The sequence below is a fragment of the Gavia stellata genome, chromosome 4 (genome assembly GCF_030936135.1).
Source record: "Gavia stellata isolate bGavSte3 chromosome 4, bGavSte3.hap2, whole genome shotgun sequence".
Lineage (NCBI taxonomy): Eukaryota > Metazoa > Chordata > Aves > Gaviiformes > Gaviidae > Gavia > Gavia stellata.
The window spans coordinates 82,207,335-82,221,928 of NC_082597.1; the positions used below are offsets into that span (position 1 = coordinate 82,207,335).

General features: G+C 41.4%; 1 protein-coding gene across 1 annotated transcript in view; it reads left to right on the forward strand.

The window, feature by feature from the left end:
• Positions 1 to 346: 346 nt before the first annotated feature.
• The window catches only part of VWF (von Willebrand factor), a 146,291-nt gene continuing 132,043 nt past the window's right edge, over positions 347 to 14,594 (forward strand). Inside the window, exons 1-6 of the mRNA XM_059816886.1 lie at positions 347 to 391; positions 1,926 to 1,980; positions 2,662 to 2,820; positions 4,507 to 4,609; positions 4,696 to 4,904; positions 14,367 to 14,491. Coding sequence (XP_059672869.1) covers positions 362 to 391; positions 1,926 to 1,980; positions 2,662 to 2,820; positions 4,507 to 4,609; positions 4,696 to 4,904; positions 14,367 to 14,491 — 681 coding nt within the window. The 5' untranslated portion in view covers positions 347 to 361. The remainder of the gene's footprint in view (positions 392 to 1,925; positions 1,981 to 2,661; positions 2,821 to 4,506; positions 4,610 to 4,695; positions 4,905 to 14,366; positions 14,492 to 14,594) is intronic.

The following is a 14,594-nucleotide window of genomic DNA, read 5'->3' on the forward strand; positions in this document are numbered from 1 at the left end:
AATAGTCTTGCAAATAAATACGCTGCGTATTGGCTCAGCCAGTGATATTTGTCACACACACACATGCAAAATATATTTCAAAGACTTATCTGTCATGTAAGTTTTAAAAACTATTTCCCCCCATTGTAATTTTCTGGCAATTAAGGCTACTGATTTACACGATAGCAATTTAATCTATTGTCTTGACAATCAGACGGATGTGACGTTCGGTCTTTATCTTTCCTTTTAAATGAACAAGAGTTCCTGGCTTGTAGAAAAACAAGAAATTTCAGACCAAAGCCATTCCAGTCCTCTCTTCTGAAGGAACACGGGAAGAATGGTGGTGTAGGCTATAGGTGGCAACTGGAGGAGCTTCTTGTTCATGTGCAAGAGGAATTTCGCACAGAAGAAGGTACATTCATTTCTAATTAAGCCAGTGATAAAATTATAGAGGGTTATATACCGACAGATCTTGATTGTGTTCTGATTTGTTAGGGGCACCTGCTCCATTAGAATTGGGGGAAATGTCAATTCTGCAGCTTAGAACAGACTGGGAGGTGGAAGGGGGCTGAAGAGAAGGGTTTTATACCCTGTCTCTTCTTCGCCTGCTTTGTAAAACTGAAGGGTTAACAAAGAAAAGCAATATCTGATTCGGTCACAGTAACACAGTGCATGCACTAAAAATACACTAGCAAGTGTGTAATCTGAGAATAATGCCTATTGTTTTCTTTACCATTACTTTGTAGTCGCATTCCCATGCAGTTGCCACTTCTTAGCTGTCTTGCAGCAGTTACAGCCCGATGTCAGATTGGCATTTGCAGCGTTCATTAGACTGAGTTTTATAATGGATCTTTCTTCTCCCGTCTTCTGTAAATAAGGCAAACTCAGTGTTTGTTTATGTGGCTGTGAATTGGACCTACATAACTGACATCAATAAGAAGTGTGCGTCTGTAAACTGAAATCAGAATTTGTCTTTGCAAAACGTGTTCTAGTCTTTAATCGCAGGGTTCTTTTAGGGAAAGGCGTGTCTGGTCTCCTGGCATTAATATATTGAGTATGGCATATTTAAGCCTCTCTAGTTACTTATATAATCACTGAAATTAACTCCCTTAGCTGGAGCTCCCTTCAGCTTTCATCCATTAACTGCTAATGTCTTGCCACAGAACGCATCTGTAGTTCACTGTCTGCATGACATTCATATCCTATTATTATTTTTAAAGGCCTGGCAGTACAGGAGGTAGTTCGTAGACATATGGAGAACGAAGGCTGATGTTTTGGTTGTAGAAAGCGGGAGGCAATGCTAAAACTGATTTTGGTGAATGGAAGTTTTCACCCTGGGTCTCTAATCTCTGCACAATTTCCTCCCTTTACTTCTTGTCCCTTATCTCAAGCATATTATCGCCCTGAAATCAGGGGATTATAAGCTTGTGGTTATAATGGTCTGCCAGCCAGACCTGTTGGCTGGTGCAAAACCTATATATTCTTTCCCTTCATGGATGTTTGGGCAGGATGCAAATTTTCTGCAGCAGAGGTGACTTCTACTGGAGCCAGGCTGGCTGATCAGTCTGCTGTGCTTCTTCATGTCAGGTTGTCCGATAAATAATGCTGCATATTGAAGGGCTTTGTGTGTGCAATGTATTAACTCGGGTAAATTGGAATATGTGTGTGTATTGGGTTGCATTTCCTGTGGAGGTAGCCCATATTTCCCTGCAATGAGAAGTGAAAACGGGAACAAAGAATAGTTATTCTCCTAGATTACCTATTTGAAGAAGCACGGGTGGGCAACTGAATAACTGTGAAAGTCTGCATGGATTATGGCTTTCTGAAATGTAGAACTTCAAAAATGACTTTATAAAGGAATGCTAGAAAATAGTGAGTTTTTGTGAACCAGACTAAACACCCCAAACTAAGAATATTCTAATATCTCTCTCTTTGATTTTTGACAGATGCTCCTCTTGGCAGTGCTGCTAACAAACCTACTGCTGGCCACTGTAATATCGGGTAGGAAAATGTTTATTTTCTGATGTCTAGGAGCTATAATACATTTTCACTGTTTCTTCTGTGAGATGATTCCACCCCCCCACCCCCTTTCTTTTTGCCCATCTAATCCTGCAATCCTGGCTCAGGCAATATTCTCATTACGCTGGAGACATCAATAAAGTTACTCCTTTTGGCTCTCTACCTTGCAACGAGCATTGTGTTGAGTCACAAAGACTCCCTGAAGTCAGTGATGTTTGGCTGAACAAACTATGGGGCTTTGCTACTGTGCTGTTGATTTTAATGGGATTGCAGGCAGGCACAAACGAATGAATGCATGGTATTCTTCAAAGGATCAGGACTGAAATGACCTATGCAAGGTTTGGGCCACTAGAAATGAAGCAAAAAAGCCATTTCACATATTAAAAAAAAAAAAAAAAAAACACAAACCCAAAAAAACCCCAAAAACAAAAAACAAAAACCCCAAAAAAACAAAACAAAACAAAAAACCAAAAAAAACCCCACCCCAACCAAACCCTGTGTTAGATCCTATGGACTGTCATGCCAGGCATACAGCCTGCCTAGAAGCTAGACCAAAAGGTCTAGGATGTGCAATGATCAATGGTGATAAATTCCAGCAGATAAATTTGTGAAGTACAAAATGATTGTTTTACATTGCAAGTTATGTTGTGTTTTGATATGCAGGATCGTCAGGTTCTTTGTTTCAGAGGCCATCAGTTTCCCGTTGCAGCCTTTTTGGGAATGATCACATCAAAACTTTTGATGGTTCTTTCTACAATTTTGCTGGGGACTGCAGTTACCTCCTTGCTGGGGACTGTCAGAAGCGCTCCTTCACACTCTTAGGTGAGTCTGAGCAAGATACCAAGAAGTAACAAATGCAAAATGTTGTAGGAATGTGGCATTGCGCTTGTGCCGGGTTCCGTCATTGCGAAGAAAAGACAAATAGTTGCCCTTTGTCAGATAGGATGGATCACTGCATAAAAGGGTCTTGTGGGTGTGGGTTTTTTGTTTTGTTTGGGGGTTTTTTTTGTTTGTTTTTTTGAAAGTAGGATTACTTCTGAGGAAATTCTGTCCCTTTGACTTCTGTTATCTCTTGGTAATATGGCTCACGCATAACTAAGCTACCAAGGAAGGGAGACTTTCTTACTAGCTCGTCTAAAGAGGGAAAGTGAGGCCTTTTTTTAATTTTGAATTTGCTAGGGGAATGTGGATGTTAAAGCTGAGTCCAGAAATACAAACTACATGACCCTGTAGAACTAATTTTACCTGTATGCTATAACTCCCGCTAAGAAAAATCCCCTCCTGCAGGACAAAAGGCCTTTGAATTAGCATGAGCCTCTGCAGCATTACTCCTGAGGATGGGCAACAGATGATATGACAACCAAAATTGTATATTACTTTCATACCAAACTCTTCTGGTAGATACTCTTATATTCCCTAATAATGGTTCTATGTTACTTATAGTTTAAGATGACTTTTTACTGACTACAAGTAAATTGAAGTAAACTGATCCTATCATTCTGAAAAGGAACCATCTACCAATTTGAATAATTTTCTTCATCAACTTGGTACAATTTTTTTTGTATGTAGAAGAACACACCAGCTTATGCAAAGTATGAACTGATTGCAGTATTTTATGTGATAAATTGAATCTTAATAAAAAAACAACCAAACAAAAACCAAACACCCATGAGCAGACACTTTGTTTATATTTGGTACATAAGCATGGCATAATCTATTTTTGGTTCCTATTTTAGTATGCGTGTGTGGGTTTGTTTTGGAAACTGGACTGTGAAGTGCAATCTGCATTGCTGAGTAAAATGTCTAGGTCTGGGCAGAACTGGCTACCTCGGAGAAGGAGGTCCAGAATGGGCGGCACATTGCACAACGTGCCGCTGTAAAGTCAAAGCTAGACAACAGGCAAAAGCAGAGAAAGTACTATGTCTGAACCCCCCACCCTTTTCTCTCTCAGAGCCTAAGTTGTGTCCATCTCTATATGCCGCTCCTTTTGAAAAATTCAGAGTGAGTTGCCCCCCTGGTTGGATAGCCAATATTGGCATCCCTCCCTTAAAGACCAGTTGAGATGGTTAGAGGGCTTATCAAGAACAGAGATATCCAGGTTCAGTTCTTCCTTCAGTTCAATGGATTCAACCCCCTTCTCTAACCACTGAGCTATGGGTTGTTCTTGGGAGGAATCTAGGAAGGGAAAGAGAAAGGTGGATCGTTGGGCTTATCTCCTGTGGAAACTCCTCCACTGTGCATGGTAGGATGGAGAATTCCCTGGCTAGAGACGGTAATGGGGAGAGTGTGAGTCCACAGCCAGTGCCAGGCCATGCCCCTGCCAGGGGCTGGTGCCAGCCCTCATCCCGGGACCATCTGTCCATTTCACATTAAACAACTACGGGATGAAATAGATGGATGGCTCTTGAAAATGTTAGATGATACGCTTCCAACCCTGCAATGTGTACTTACAAGTTGCCCTCCTGGGTCCTAGAATTAACAATATTTGTTTATGTCTCATCTCTTCAGGTGACTACCAGGATGGGGAGAAAATTGGTTTCTCTGTGTATCTCGGAGAATATTTCAGTCTTCGCTTCTCTTTAGATGGAGGTGTGATGCAGGAAGACAAAAGGTACCTGTGCGAACAAGTATTCCAGCAGAAAAAAAATGATAGTTTTTGCATGTCATATTCTGAGAAAATCCTATTTTTCTTCACAGGGTTTCCATACCTTTTGCCTCCAATGGCATATTTATAGAGAAGGAGGCAGGTTATTATAAAATATCCTGTGATGAGCATGGCTTTGTGGTGAAGATTGATATCAGTGGGAATATTCAGATACTCTTTCAAGAAAAGCACTATAATAAGACCTGTGGGTTGTGTGGCAACTTTAATCAATTTGCTGAAGATGACTTCAGAACTCAGGAAGGTAAGACTGCGACTAACCAACTGTATTTTAATGTATGCTCTGCGCCCTTTTGCTGATGGGTGATTCAACAAAGATTCTGCATATCCAGCAAAATGTTTTACAAAACCTGTCAGGTACCTCATCTTGATGCGCTGAAAAGCTGTCTAAGTTCTTTCATCTTCCTTTCTCCTGAAAGGAAATTGCTGTCACATCTCATTCCTGAGCAAAGCCCAGAAGTCTGAATTTAACGCTTTTAGAAACCTTGAATCTTAAAATACAAAGATAAAGCTATGGGCTAAGCAATGTACAATATAGTGTGTGGGGAGACCGACTAGGAGAAGACCCAGCCGAAAATATGTGAGGAATACTCATTGATTCAACTTCTACTTTTTCATGTGCGGGAGAAGTGGGAGTAAGAATAGATAGCATTGCAACAGCAGAATATTAAATCCTGGGGGTTGCTACTGGCAGGTTTGTACTTGGATTTGGCGTGGGATGCTGTTCTATAAAGTGGTTCCCTTTTAATGATGTTTCCTGTCTATATGGGCTGTTGGATTGGACGTGCACCTTATGTCACACCAATTCCTAATGAGTGGGAGAGACAACGCTGCTTTTGCTGCTCTATACACGTTTATGCAAAGTCTGCCAGCATGGGTGAAGACTTGAGTTTTGGAAAAGCCCCAAATATGACTTAGAAGGACCGATCTTGATTTGTGGTATTTCAGGGTGTCTTTTAATTCTTAGCACTTACCTGAAGAGGAAAGGTTTAGAGTCAAGTTAGTTAATATATTCACATGTTAAACTGATAATGTAAAATATGTATTAAAAAATAAATGATACAGAAAACAAAAAAGGAGACAAAGCAACTTGGAGAAGAGCCTGGCAATGCTCCAGAGATGTCTTACTGACACTTGGGATACATAAGGATAGCTTCAACGTACAGAAAAAACCTGATTTCATAGTATGTTAAAATGATTGCTCAGTCCTTCAGCAATGTAAATAATAAGAAAGAAACCCAGCTCACAGAATTGCTTGCCAGGGCTCGGATACCTTCATGTCTGAATGTGTTGAGATCTGAAGTTTACATCTTTTTCTTGAGATAATAAATAGGAGTTAGGCTATTATAAAAAGTAGGAGCAGAAAAGGAGACTGTATTGCCTTGGACTGTTCAAATGTAGAAGATTCCCTTCTGCTGCTCATGTTTAAATGTGTTTCATGCTGTATTTGTTGAACACACTGGAGACTCTATCTTCCCTCTTTAAAAAAAAAAAAAAGCAGTGCTTTCACAACCACAGATTTCTGAATGTAATGAAGTACATGACAGGGTCACTGCTTGGAAGAGCTGAAAACTAATAGAGAAGGTGACAGAGAACATGTGTAGCTCTTACTGTATGAGGAAGGCCGTGACTTCTGTAACTCGTGTGGACATACAGAGCTGTGATTTTTAGCTTGAAGAATAGAATCGTATCTCACAATTTTGCCAGTTTTTTACTCTCATACAGCAGACTTTTCATTTAAACTAGTTTTGAAGGCATTAAAATTAATTATGTTTGAATTTGTGTCAGTGAGGGACATCACTATGCCCACACGTTGTTTGTGTCCTTGGCAGCTCTGCTGGCAGGGTGGTTCGTGTGAGTGTTTCTTAACTTGCTCCAAGTAAAAACAGCTTTTGATTAATTCAGAGCTTTTTTTTTTTAACTGTTGAAGCTAACTTCCAGGTGAGGGGCAACACAAGCAGCTGGGAGAGGTAATATTCTTTGAACAAAAGATCTAGGCAGCCTATTGGTAGGCTATGAAGCAGTTTACCCTTTTCTTTCCACTGCAGTTTTTATTTGCTCTCCTTTTAGCCTGATTAGATCTTGTAAAGGTCAGCCCAACCCAGGAGGTGAGCTGGGTGTCATGACTTAGCGATCTGAGGGCACTGAAGGGTTGCCTTAAGGTTGCCGGCAGACTGAACTCTCCTGTTGATGTGTCCATTGCTTCCTGTTAAAATCTGGGCATATTTTGATTTATCAGCTTGGACCCTCAATTCTAATCCCCATTCTGGGCTGGATTAGTACTGATATTAAATACAACAAGATCTTTGAGCTTCAGGATAATATGCAATGGAAACACAGTGCGCAAAGGAAAAGGACAGCGGTCTAATGTTGCCAGGATTACGGGCTCTCATCCAGAAAATCCTGGGGAGCACTATGCAGATCTGAATGTCAGAAGCAAAGGAAGAGAGGTGATGCTAGAGGTTATGCATCAGGTATTGTGCTATAGCCAACGAGCTTGTCAGATAGCTGAGATGCGTTAAACCTTTCTCCAGGCTTTTTAAAGGCTGGGCAGGCACCTCAAGATGTACTAGCCTTTGAACTGCTTTGATTTACACTGAAATGGTAACCTGTCTGGTTGCTGATAGTCCTTGCCTGCTAGGAGTGGAGCCTAGAAGAACCACTGTGATGGAAAGAGGTCCGCAGTTGAAATGGTTGTTTCTGTCTCTCGCAGCCTGTAGCTCACGCGGTTTAAAAGCTAATGCAGTAGTTTTGTATCATCTTTGTATCTGCTGGCATAAGAGGAAACTCACGTGATTTGATGACCATTTCTAGGGCTTCTTTGTGGCACCAGAGGACCAGATCCCAAATTTGCGCAGAAGTCAGAGTTGTCATGGATAGAATCTAGCCCATAAACACTGTCTTTCATGTAGCATCACACATTTTGTCATGGTTTCAACAAAACGGCAATGTTTATGTTGAAAACAAGATTTTTCTGCATTTTAGACAGAAAAAAATAATCATGGTTTAATAACATAGAGGGTTGGTTTGGTTTGCCACAGTTTGCTCCTGAGAAAGTGGATTATGATATAGAACTTCATTAATTATATTTAGGTTGTTTTGGGGTGATCGTCAAATAAGAGGCAAAGCACCTGCTGTATTATTAGACATTACCACTTTTGGCGAGTAAATAAAGGAGGCATGAAGGAAAGGGTGTTTAAACTTAGTGAACAGTTTGTACTTGTTTTTTCTTTTGAGATATTAATACTCATATTTAATAATCTATTCAATCATGTTCTATTGTCACGGCACTCTTATGACTCCTCGCTGTATTTCGGTATGGAAACTGAGAACTGATGGTCCAATTAGAGGATAATGCACATCATTTCTGTATACACTTTTGAGGCTTACTTACTAAGCTCCTGGAGGTCTAAATGATGCGACTGAAGCTATGATACTCTAGCAAATCAACCTTGGTAGGACACAGCTTTGAAGGTAGTGGCCTTAGGCAGTAGCTCTCGAACCTCAAAACCCCCCCAAACTCTCCCCATTAGGTTTCGGAGTTGCAGAGACATGCTGTCATTCAGACAGAGGATGGGGCGCTGAGTCACTCTCATTACACGGAACCACACATAGAATTGTTAAGGTTGGAAAAGACCTGTAAGATCATCAGGTCCAACCATCAACCCACCACCACCATGCCCACTAAACCATGTCCCGCAGTGCCACGTCCACATGTTCCTTGAATACCTCCAGGGATGGCGACTCCACCACCTCCCTGGGCAGCCTGTTCCAATGCTTGACATAGTAACCAACTATGTCAGTGTTGGACATTGACTAAATTAGTTCATCCTGCAGAGAAGTGCTCGTGTTCTGTCAAGACTTACAAACAAGATTGATTATATTGTACGTGGTTGCTTGTTTATTGGATGTGGCAGTAAAAACAAGCCAGCTGACCCGTGAGAGTTTGTTCTCACACTTTCAGCATAACTAAAATAGAAAGTTCTCAAAAGCTTTCCAGGTGGGTTTTTTTTTTGTTTGTTTTGTTTGTTTTTCCCCTAGATCCTAATGAAGGAGTTAATTTCTCCTCTGCTGTCTTCCTGCCAGCTAGGCTCTGGTCCTTTATAGCCATCCTGTGAATGCTTCCAAGACTTGGGAACTGAACAGGCTCTGCTTTCTGACATGATCATACATGTCTAACTGGTTGCCAGTCTTTGCTTGTATCAGAAACGTGAAGTTGAGTCCTTTCTGATATCTATTTGGCAGCCTTCAGCCCATTGCATTTGAGTGTCTCATGATCATTGTCATGAGCATTTTACAACTGGGGATCCAAAGCACAGGCCAAAAGAGATGACTTACCTAATACTATGGAGGAAATCTGACGTAACACGGGCAACTTGATCCTAAAATCTTCTCAAGGCGTGAGCAAGTGGCCAAAACCCCGTAGCCTTGCAGCATGTTAGTGGTCGAAGGGCATGCTCTTACCTTGCAGAAAGCGTAAGGTAATTTCTCCCCAGTGAGAGAGGCTGCAGTGCAAGCTTATTTGTGCGCCCGTAGCCTCAGTCTTTGCCTAGTACTCTTACCGTTGAGCTGTCTCACAGTGATGCTGCTGCAATAGGTGCTTGGATGTCTAGGTCATCATTAAAGTTTGTTTGTGCAAAAGAGCTCATTCAAGTCCAACATTGGGATATTAATCCATCATTTTGTTATTTCTGCGTGTTACATGCTCTCAGCATTATGGAAGCAAAGAAACCAACCCAAATTAATCCAGCGTCCCATTATGCTTTTCTTGGCAGTGGCAGAAAGTGTGTTTCTGGGAATCTGTCTCTAAATTACAAAGACATTAATGATAAAACAATACCCATGGCTAATTTTGGATAAAGGCTTGATATCCTGAGCCTGCTCCAGCTGTCAGCAGCATATTCCAGCCTTTTAAGCTGCTGAAATACAGAATATATGGTGCCACTGAAGATAGGTTCAACAGGTAGAAGCAGACGGTATCTGCAAGGAAAAAATCTGATGTTTCGGGTAATGTTTTTGTTCCAGAAGTAGTATAAATGCATATGACTGAATATGCAACTTCCCCGTGTGTGGTACCTGTTATCAGAAGCTTTTAAAGCATGCTCCAAACTCATAGTGATGGTAGTACAGATATTTTATTTTTTTAGGATATCAGTAATTTGATTTTAGGTAAGTTTAGAGTTTTTGTTTGGTCTAAGTAAATAATCTCATTTTTTGTCTTGCATTTTAATTTGAATGCAAAGGGGATAGATTCACAAGGGAATTTAGCTGTCACTTACAAACCATACAGATGAAGATGACTTGTGTTGTACCCGTCTTCATTATATGGCATTCATCTGAGATGCCAGAAACCTGCATTCATAACCCACTCTGTTTTATTCAGAATTTGGAATCAAAGTTAGACATTTTTATTGTGAGGAGTGTGCCTTCATCACTGGGCTGCAGTGTTTTGGAGGTGGCTCTTTCCCTCTCTTGTGTTTAATATAATTAATTTTATATTCATTGAACCAGAGTGGGCAGGAAAGACTTTATAGCCCATGATTTCAATATTTCATATCATTAATTTGGTCCAAGCTATGGATCAATTTTTTGGTCAGCCTTGCCCATAGTTTTGCTTGTTTGGAACCATGTACTAAACCATGTAAAACTGTGTGGAGGAAAAAAACCCACAAAACCCCCTAACAAACAAAAAACCCCCATTCCTTGGTAAATAATTAACGTGGGAAAGTTAACACACCTCTACTCATAGTATTGTAGCGTCTTGCATAAATTCTTGCATATTTTTTTACAGATGAGTTAACAGAGCCTAGGAGAGTTGGCCTGATGGGCCTACGGCCGTACAAAAAAATCTGCAGGATGTCCAGGGAGGGAGTTCAGGGTTCCTGCCTCCTGCTTGCGTGCCTTGGTGGTTATTGCTAACGCTTTGCTTTGCCTGACCATCAGTTTCAAAGTAAACAAGCAGCATACCAGTTTCAGATTTCAAAAGGAACTGGTGATTTTGAGACCCAGATATCATAGTGAACACTGATAATTTTTTTTTTCCTCTTCTGTCAAGAATGAACATGGTCTATCTGAAAATCAGATAAATGAAAGCAACTGTTCTGGCCCCTTCAAAAAAAAAAAAAAGGGGGGAAGTCTTGGCCAGAACATGTCAGTGTGGTTTTGGTTTGTTTGTTTTTGTTGGTTGTTTTTTTTTCTCTCCAAAAAGACAGAGACATGAGGGCAGCAATTAGAGCACTAAAGCCATAGTCCAACAGAACATCCCTGGTGGCCCTACCTGTTGCTCAGGTGGTTGGTGCGTGGTCCTCTCCTGGGGGACCTTAGCAGGGTTGTCGAAGTGGTGGGATGTTTCTGGGACGTAGGGAGAAGGTGAGATTTGGGTTGTGCTTTAACAGCTACCTCCTGACCCATCTTGTATCCTGAAAGAAGACCGCACGTTAACTAGCTGCCCCGGGGTCGCGGCTGTTGAGCAGTCAGTTTGCACACCGGTATCAGTCTGTACTGCGGTCCACATCAGGCACCGGTTCTTCAGGCACTTGTATCCAAATGCTTTGTTTTCATTACGTTTTGTGACAGCATCTATTTTCAATGCGCTTCCTGCAAGACTTAGACAAAACAAGTGCTTTAGCAAAAATCCCACCCGGGCTGTACAGAGGGTTTCTGGGTGTAGGGCTCTGATAAGCCCTGGCTAGGAATTGTTTCTCCAAAAAACTTGGCTGCTTAGAGAAAGAAGAAAAACCGCACATGGAAGAAGCAGAAGGAAAACAAAGCTCTGTTGTGTAGGAGAGGAGGGCAGTCACACTGTGTGGTGGGTGTGCAGTGCTGGAGTAGGCAGCTGCTCTGTTAATAGTATCACCCGCACGCATAAGAAACCCCATTTTTTTAGGCTGTTTTTGTTGGGTTGTCCCTTCCACCGCCACCTTCTTTCCTACCCTCTTGTGTCCTTCAGCAGAAAGAAATGAAGGTGTTGGGCAGCAGTGGTGGCAGGCACCCTTCCCTCCACCCGGAGCAGTCAGACGTGCCGGGGAGAATTCTTCCTCACCGCTGCTCTTCCTGAAGCCTCATCAAATAGATGAAGTATTTGAGAATTGCCACGCTGCTCGATAGGACGTGTAGTGCAGAGTATGGGTTGAAGAGTCTTCTCCAAAGTAACCCTCTGCAGAAATAATTTATCCCCGTGACCTAAATTTGTTAAGCAGCTCAGTGGCCCCAGAGTCACTTTATAGTTTCATGTTAGAGCTCTTCTGATGGTCAGTGCTTTTCACCTTTCCAGGAGTATGGAGTGCATCTTACTGTGTATTTGTAAAGGAAAATACAAGTAATCTGAAAACACAGGTTCCCCTGAATCTGGATTATGGAAACTAATAACTAATGATGTTTAGTGAAATACTGTGCGTCTTTAGTGACTGCATTGTTTAGTGTTGAGGACAAAGTTTCTGGGGAAAAGCAGGCTGGCAAACGTGCATGCAAAGTTTTGCAGCACTCTCGTTTTAAAATCATAGTGCCTCTCCAGCCCTTTATCTGATGCTGTAGGTCACTTAAGGCTACACTGGACAAATCACAGGAAAAATACACTGTCAGCTGATCTCTCTTAATTCATTATTATCCTAGATTCTTACTGGTATGTGTTGAGGAGGCTTACCTGGGGCAGGACCTTGAGCTATTGAGCAAACCCAAATCGATCAAGTATTGCCTGTTCTAAACAGCTTGTAGCTTAATTTAAGAGCCCCAGGACTTTGCAAGGAGGAAGAACTGCTCTAGCAAGTTGTTGGCAAATCTCTCGTGCTGGTGGAATAGTCTGCTAATATACAGACAGGCACTGTCAACAAGAAGACAGGTTAAAAAAAAAACAAAAAACAAACACAAACCCACAAAAGTTTTAAAATTATTTATTGTGAAAAAAATTTACTTGAAAAGTATTAAGTAGAAGAGTTAATATAGTATAATACAACTGTTGTAGAAAAAAACCCTACATACGAGGTACAAATTTACAAGCATCACAGAAGAAAAAAACTCTAATGGAGGGGGAGAAAAGAAAAAAACGGGTGACCAGCATTTCAGAGCCAACAGTTGTCCCAACATTCAAATCTTAACTTGTGGGTAAATGAGGACCTGGTGGTACCTCCCAGTGGGAAACTCAACATGGACACACATTCCGAGCTAGAGGAACACCGCTTCAGAGCGGAGCCCATCTTTTATTTTATAACAGTTAGTGTAAGACTGCATTACTGCAAATAGAAGGGGGTGTATTTAATTTGGCACCTTGCTTCTTGTCAGACTAGATTCCATCGTTACTCTAACCTTTACAATCTGTGGTAAGCTAAAGGGCTGCGTTCCTCTTGTTTGCTGTTTTTGTTTTTCTTGTGCTCAGGTCTGGCTGCAGAGATGAAAAATTCATGCCTTTTACGGCCTTTCCTTGTCATCCTTCCCTCGGACTCTTCCTCCTTTGACATCTTCTATGGGCCTAATGTACGCTACATTTATAAGCCCCTAACTTCTGATTTGCAAAAAAAGTCTGCTAAAGGCTACTGGCTTTGTTACGTCCACGTTAACATTCTCAGTGTAGTTTTCACGACTACTCTAGTTTAGGAACAGTTTTAGTGTTCAGTATATTCTGTGTGCTTGTACTTAAGGTACAACAGGTAGCTCAATGACATTTTGTTTATATCTAAGTATATATAAAATAGGTTATAAAATATAAAATGTATTTAAAATATAAGAGTATTTTACAAGTCTATTTAGGAAGCATTTCTTTTGTTTTCCAGTGACAGTCAGGGTCGTATTTCCATTCTTGGGAATGAGTTAATAGTGGCAATTGATATTCTCGTATGCAATACAGTAGGGTTTTAAAAAGCAAAGTTACAGAAGTAAGAGAGAGTCATAAAATTAACTCTTTTGTAGCAGGCGCCCACAGAAGGAAGCAGAGGTAGTCCTCGAATCAGCCAGGCCATGGGAGGCAGAGGGGGAGGAGGGAACATTCCCTTTCTGGGAGGATCCCCCTTCTCAGAAGGATGGAGCAACAGAGGCAGAGACTCCGCTTGCATCTCCCAGGAAGCGGCAGCCATGCAGATTAACTCCTTCAGTTTTGCTTTTATGCAAATTTGAACGCAAATCTTGCCAAGACTGGGTCAGGAGCCGCTTGTAATAGGACAGAGCAGCACGTTTCAGGACAGGTTACACAGTTAGATCATGGGCCCAAGCAGTTATGATGTACGTTAAGTTTTTTTTGCCAAACAAGATTTACTTTCAGACAGAAGGAGAAAATCAAGGCTAGTTGGGATCAGGAACGCTAATACTTCCATTGGTTAGGGAGAACAGCTTCATTTTGTTTGCCTCTTCAATGTCTTGTGTTTTGTTGACAACTTCTAAATAGTAGGAAAATGTGTAGGCATGCTTAGGCTTCTGCAGATTATAGCTGACCAGCAAATAACTCCTACCATGTTCATACAGGTGTGAGAAGTGCTGGGAGCTGCCTTCTGCAGGCTTTAGTCTGTCCTTGAGCTCAGAGAAGTCCTCTGTGGGAGTCAGATCACTGGAAGTCATTTTTCTACGGTCAATCTATTTGGAATAGAAATTCATGTAATATGACAGTTTTTACTTTTAAAAACAGCTTTCAGCAGACTATCACATAGATAGTAGCCAATGATGACCACTTGTTGCTGAAACCCCTGAACAGCCGTGTGCTTCTCCTCTTCTTCATTCGCAGGGACCCTTGTGGGGAACAGTTACGATTTTGCAAACTCCTGGGCTTTGCACAGCGAAAACAAGCAGTGCAAGAGAGTGCAGACTCCAAGCAACACCTGCAACATTTCATCTGACATTGCAGAGAAGGTTGGTGCCGCAAGATACCGTTCTGGTTTCGGTCCTTCCCTACCTGAAGGCAGCTTGTCTGCCCTTTGGCAGAAGAACACAAATGCTTCCTTGAATCCACATC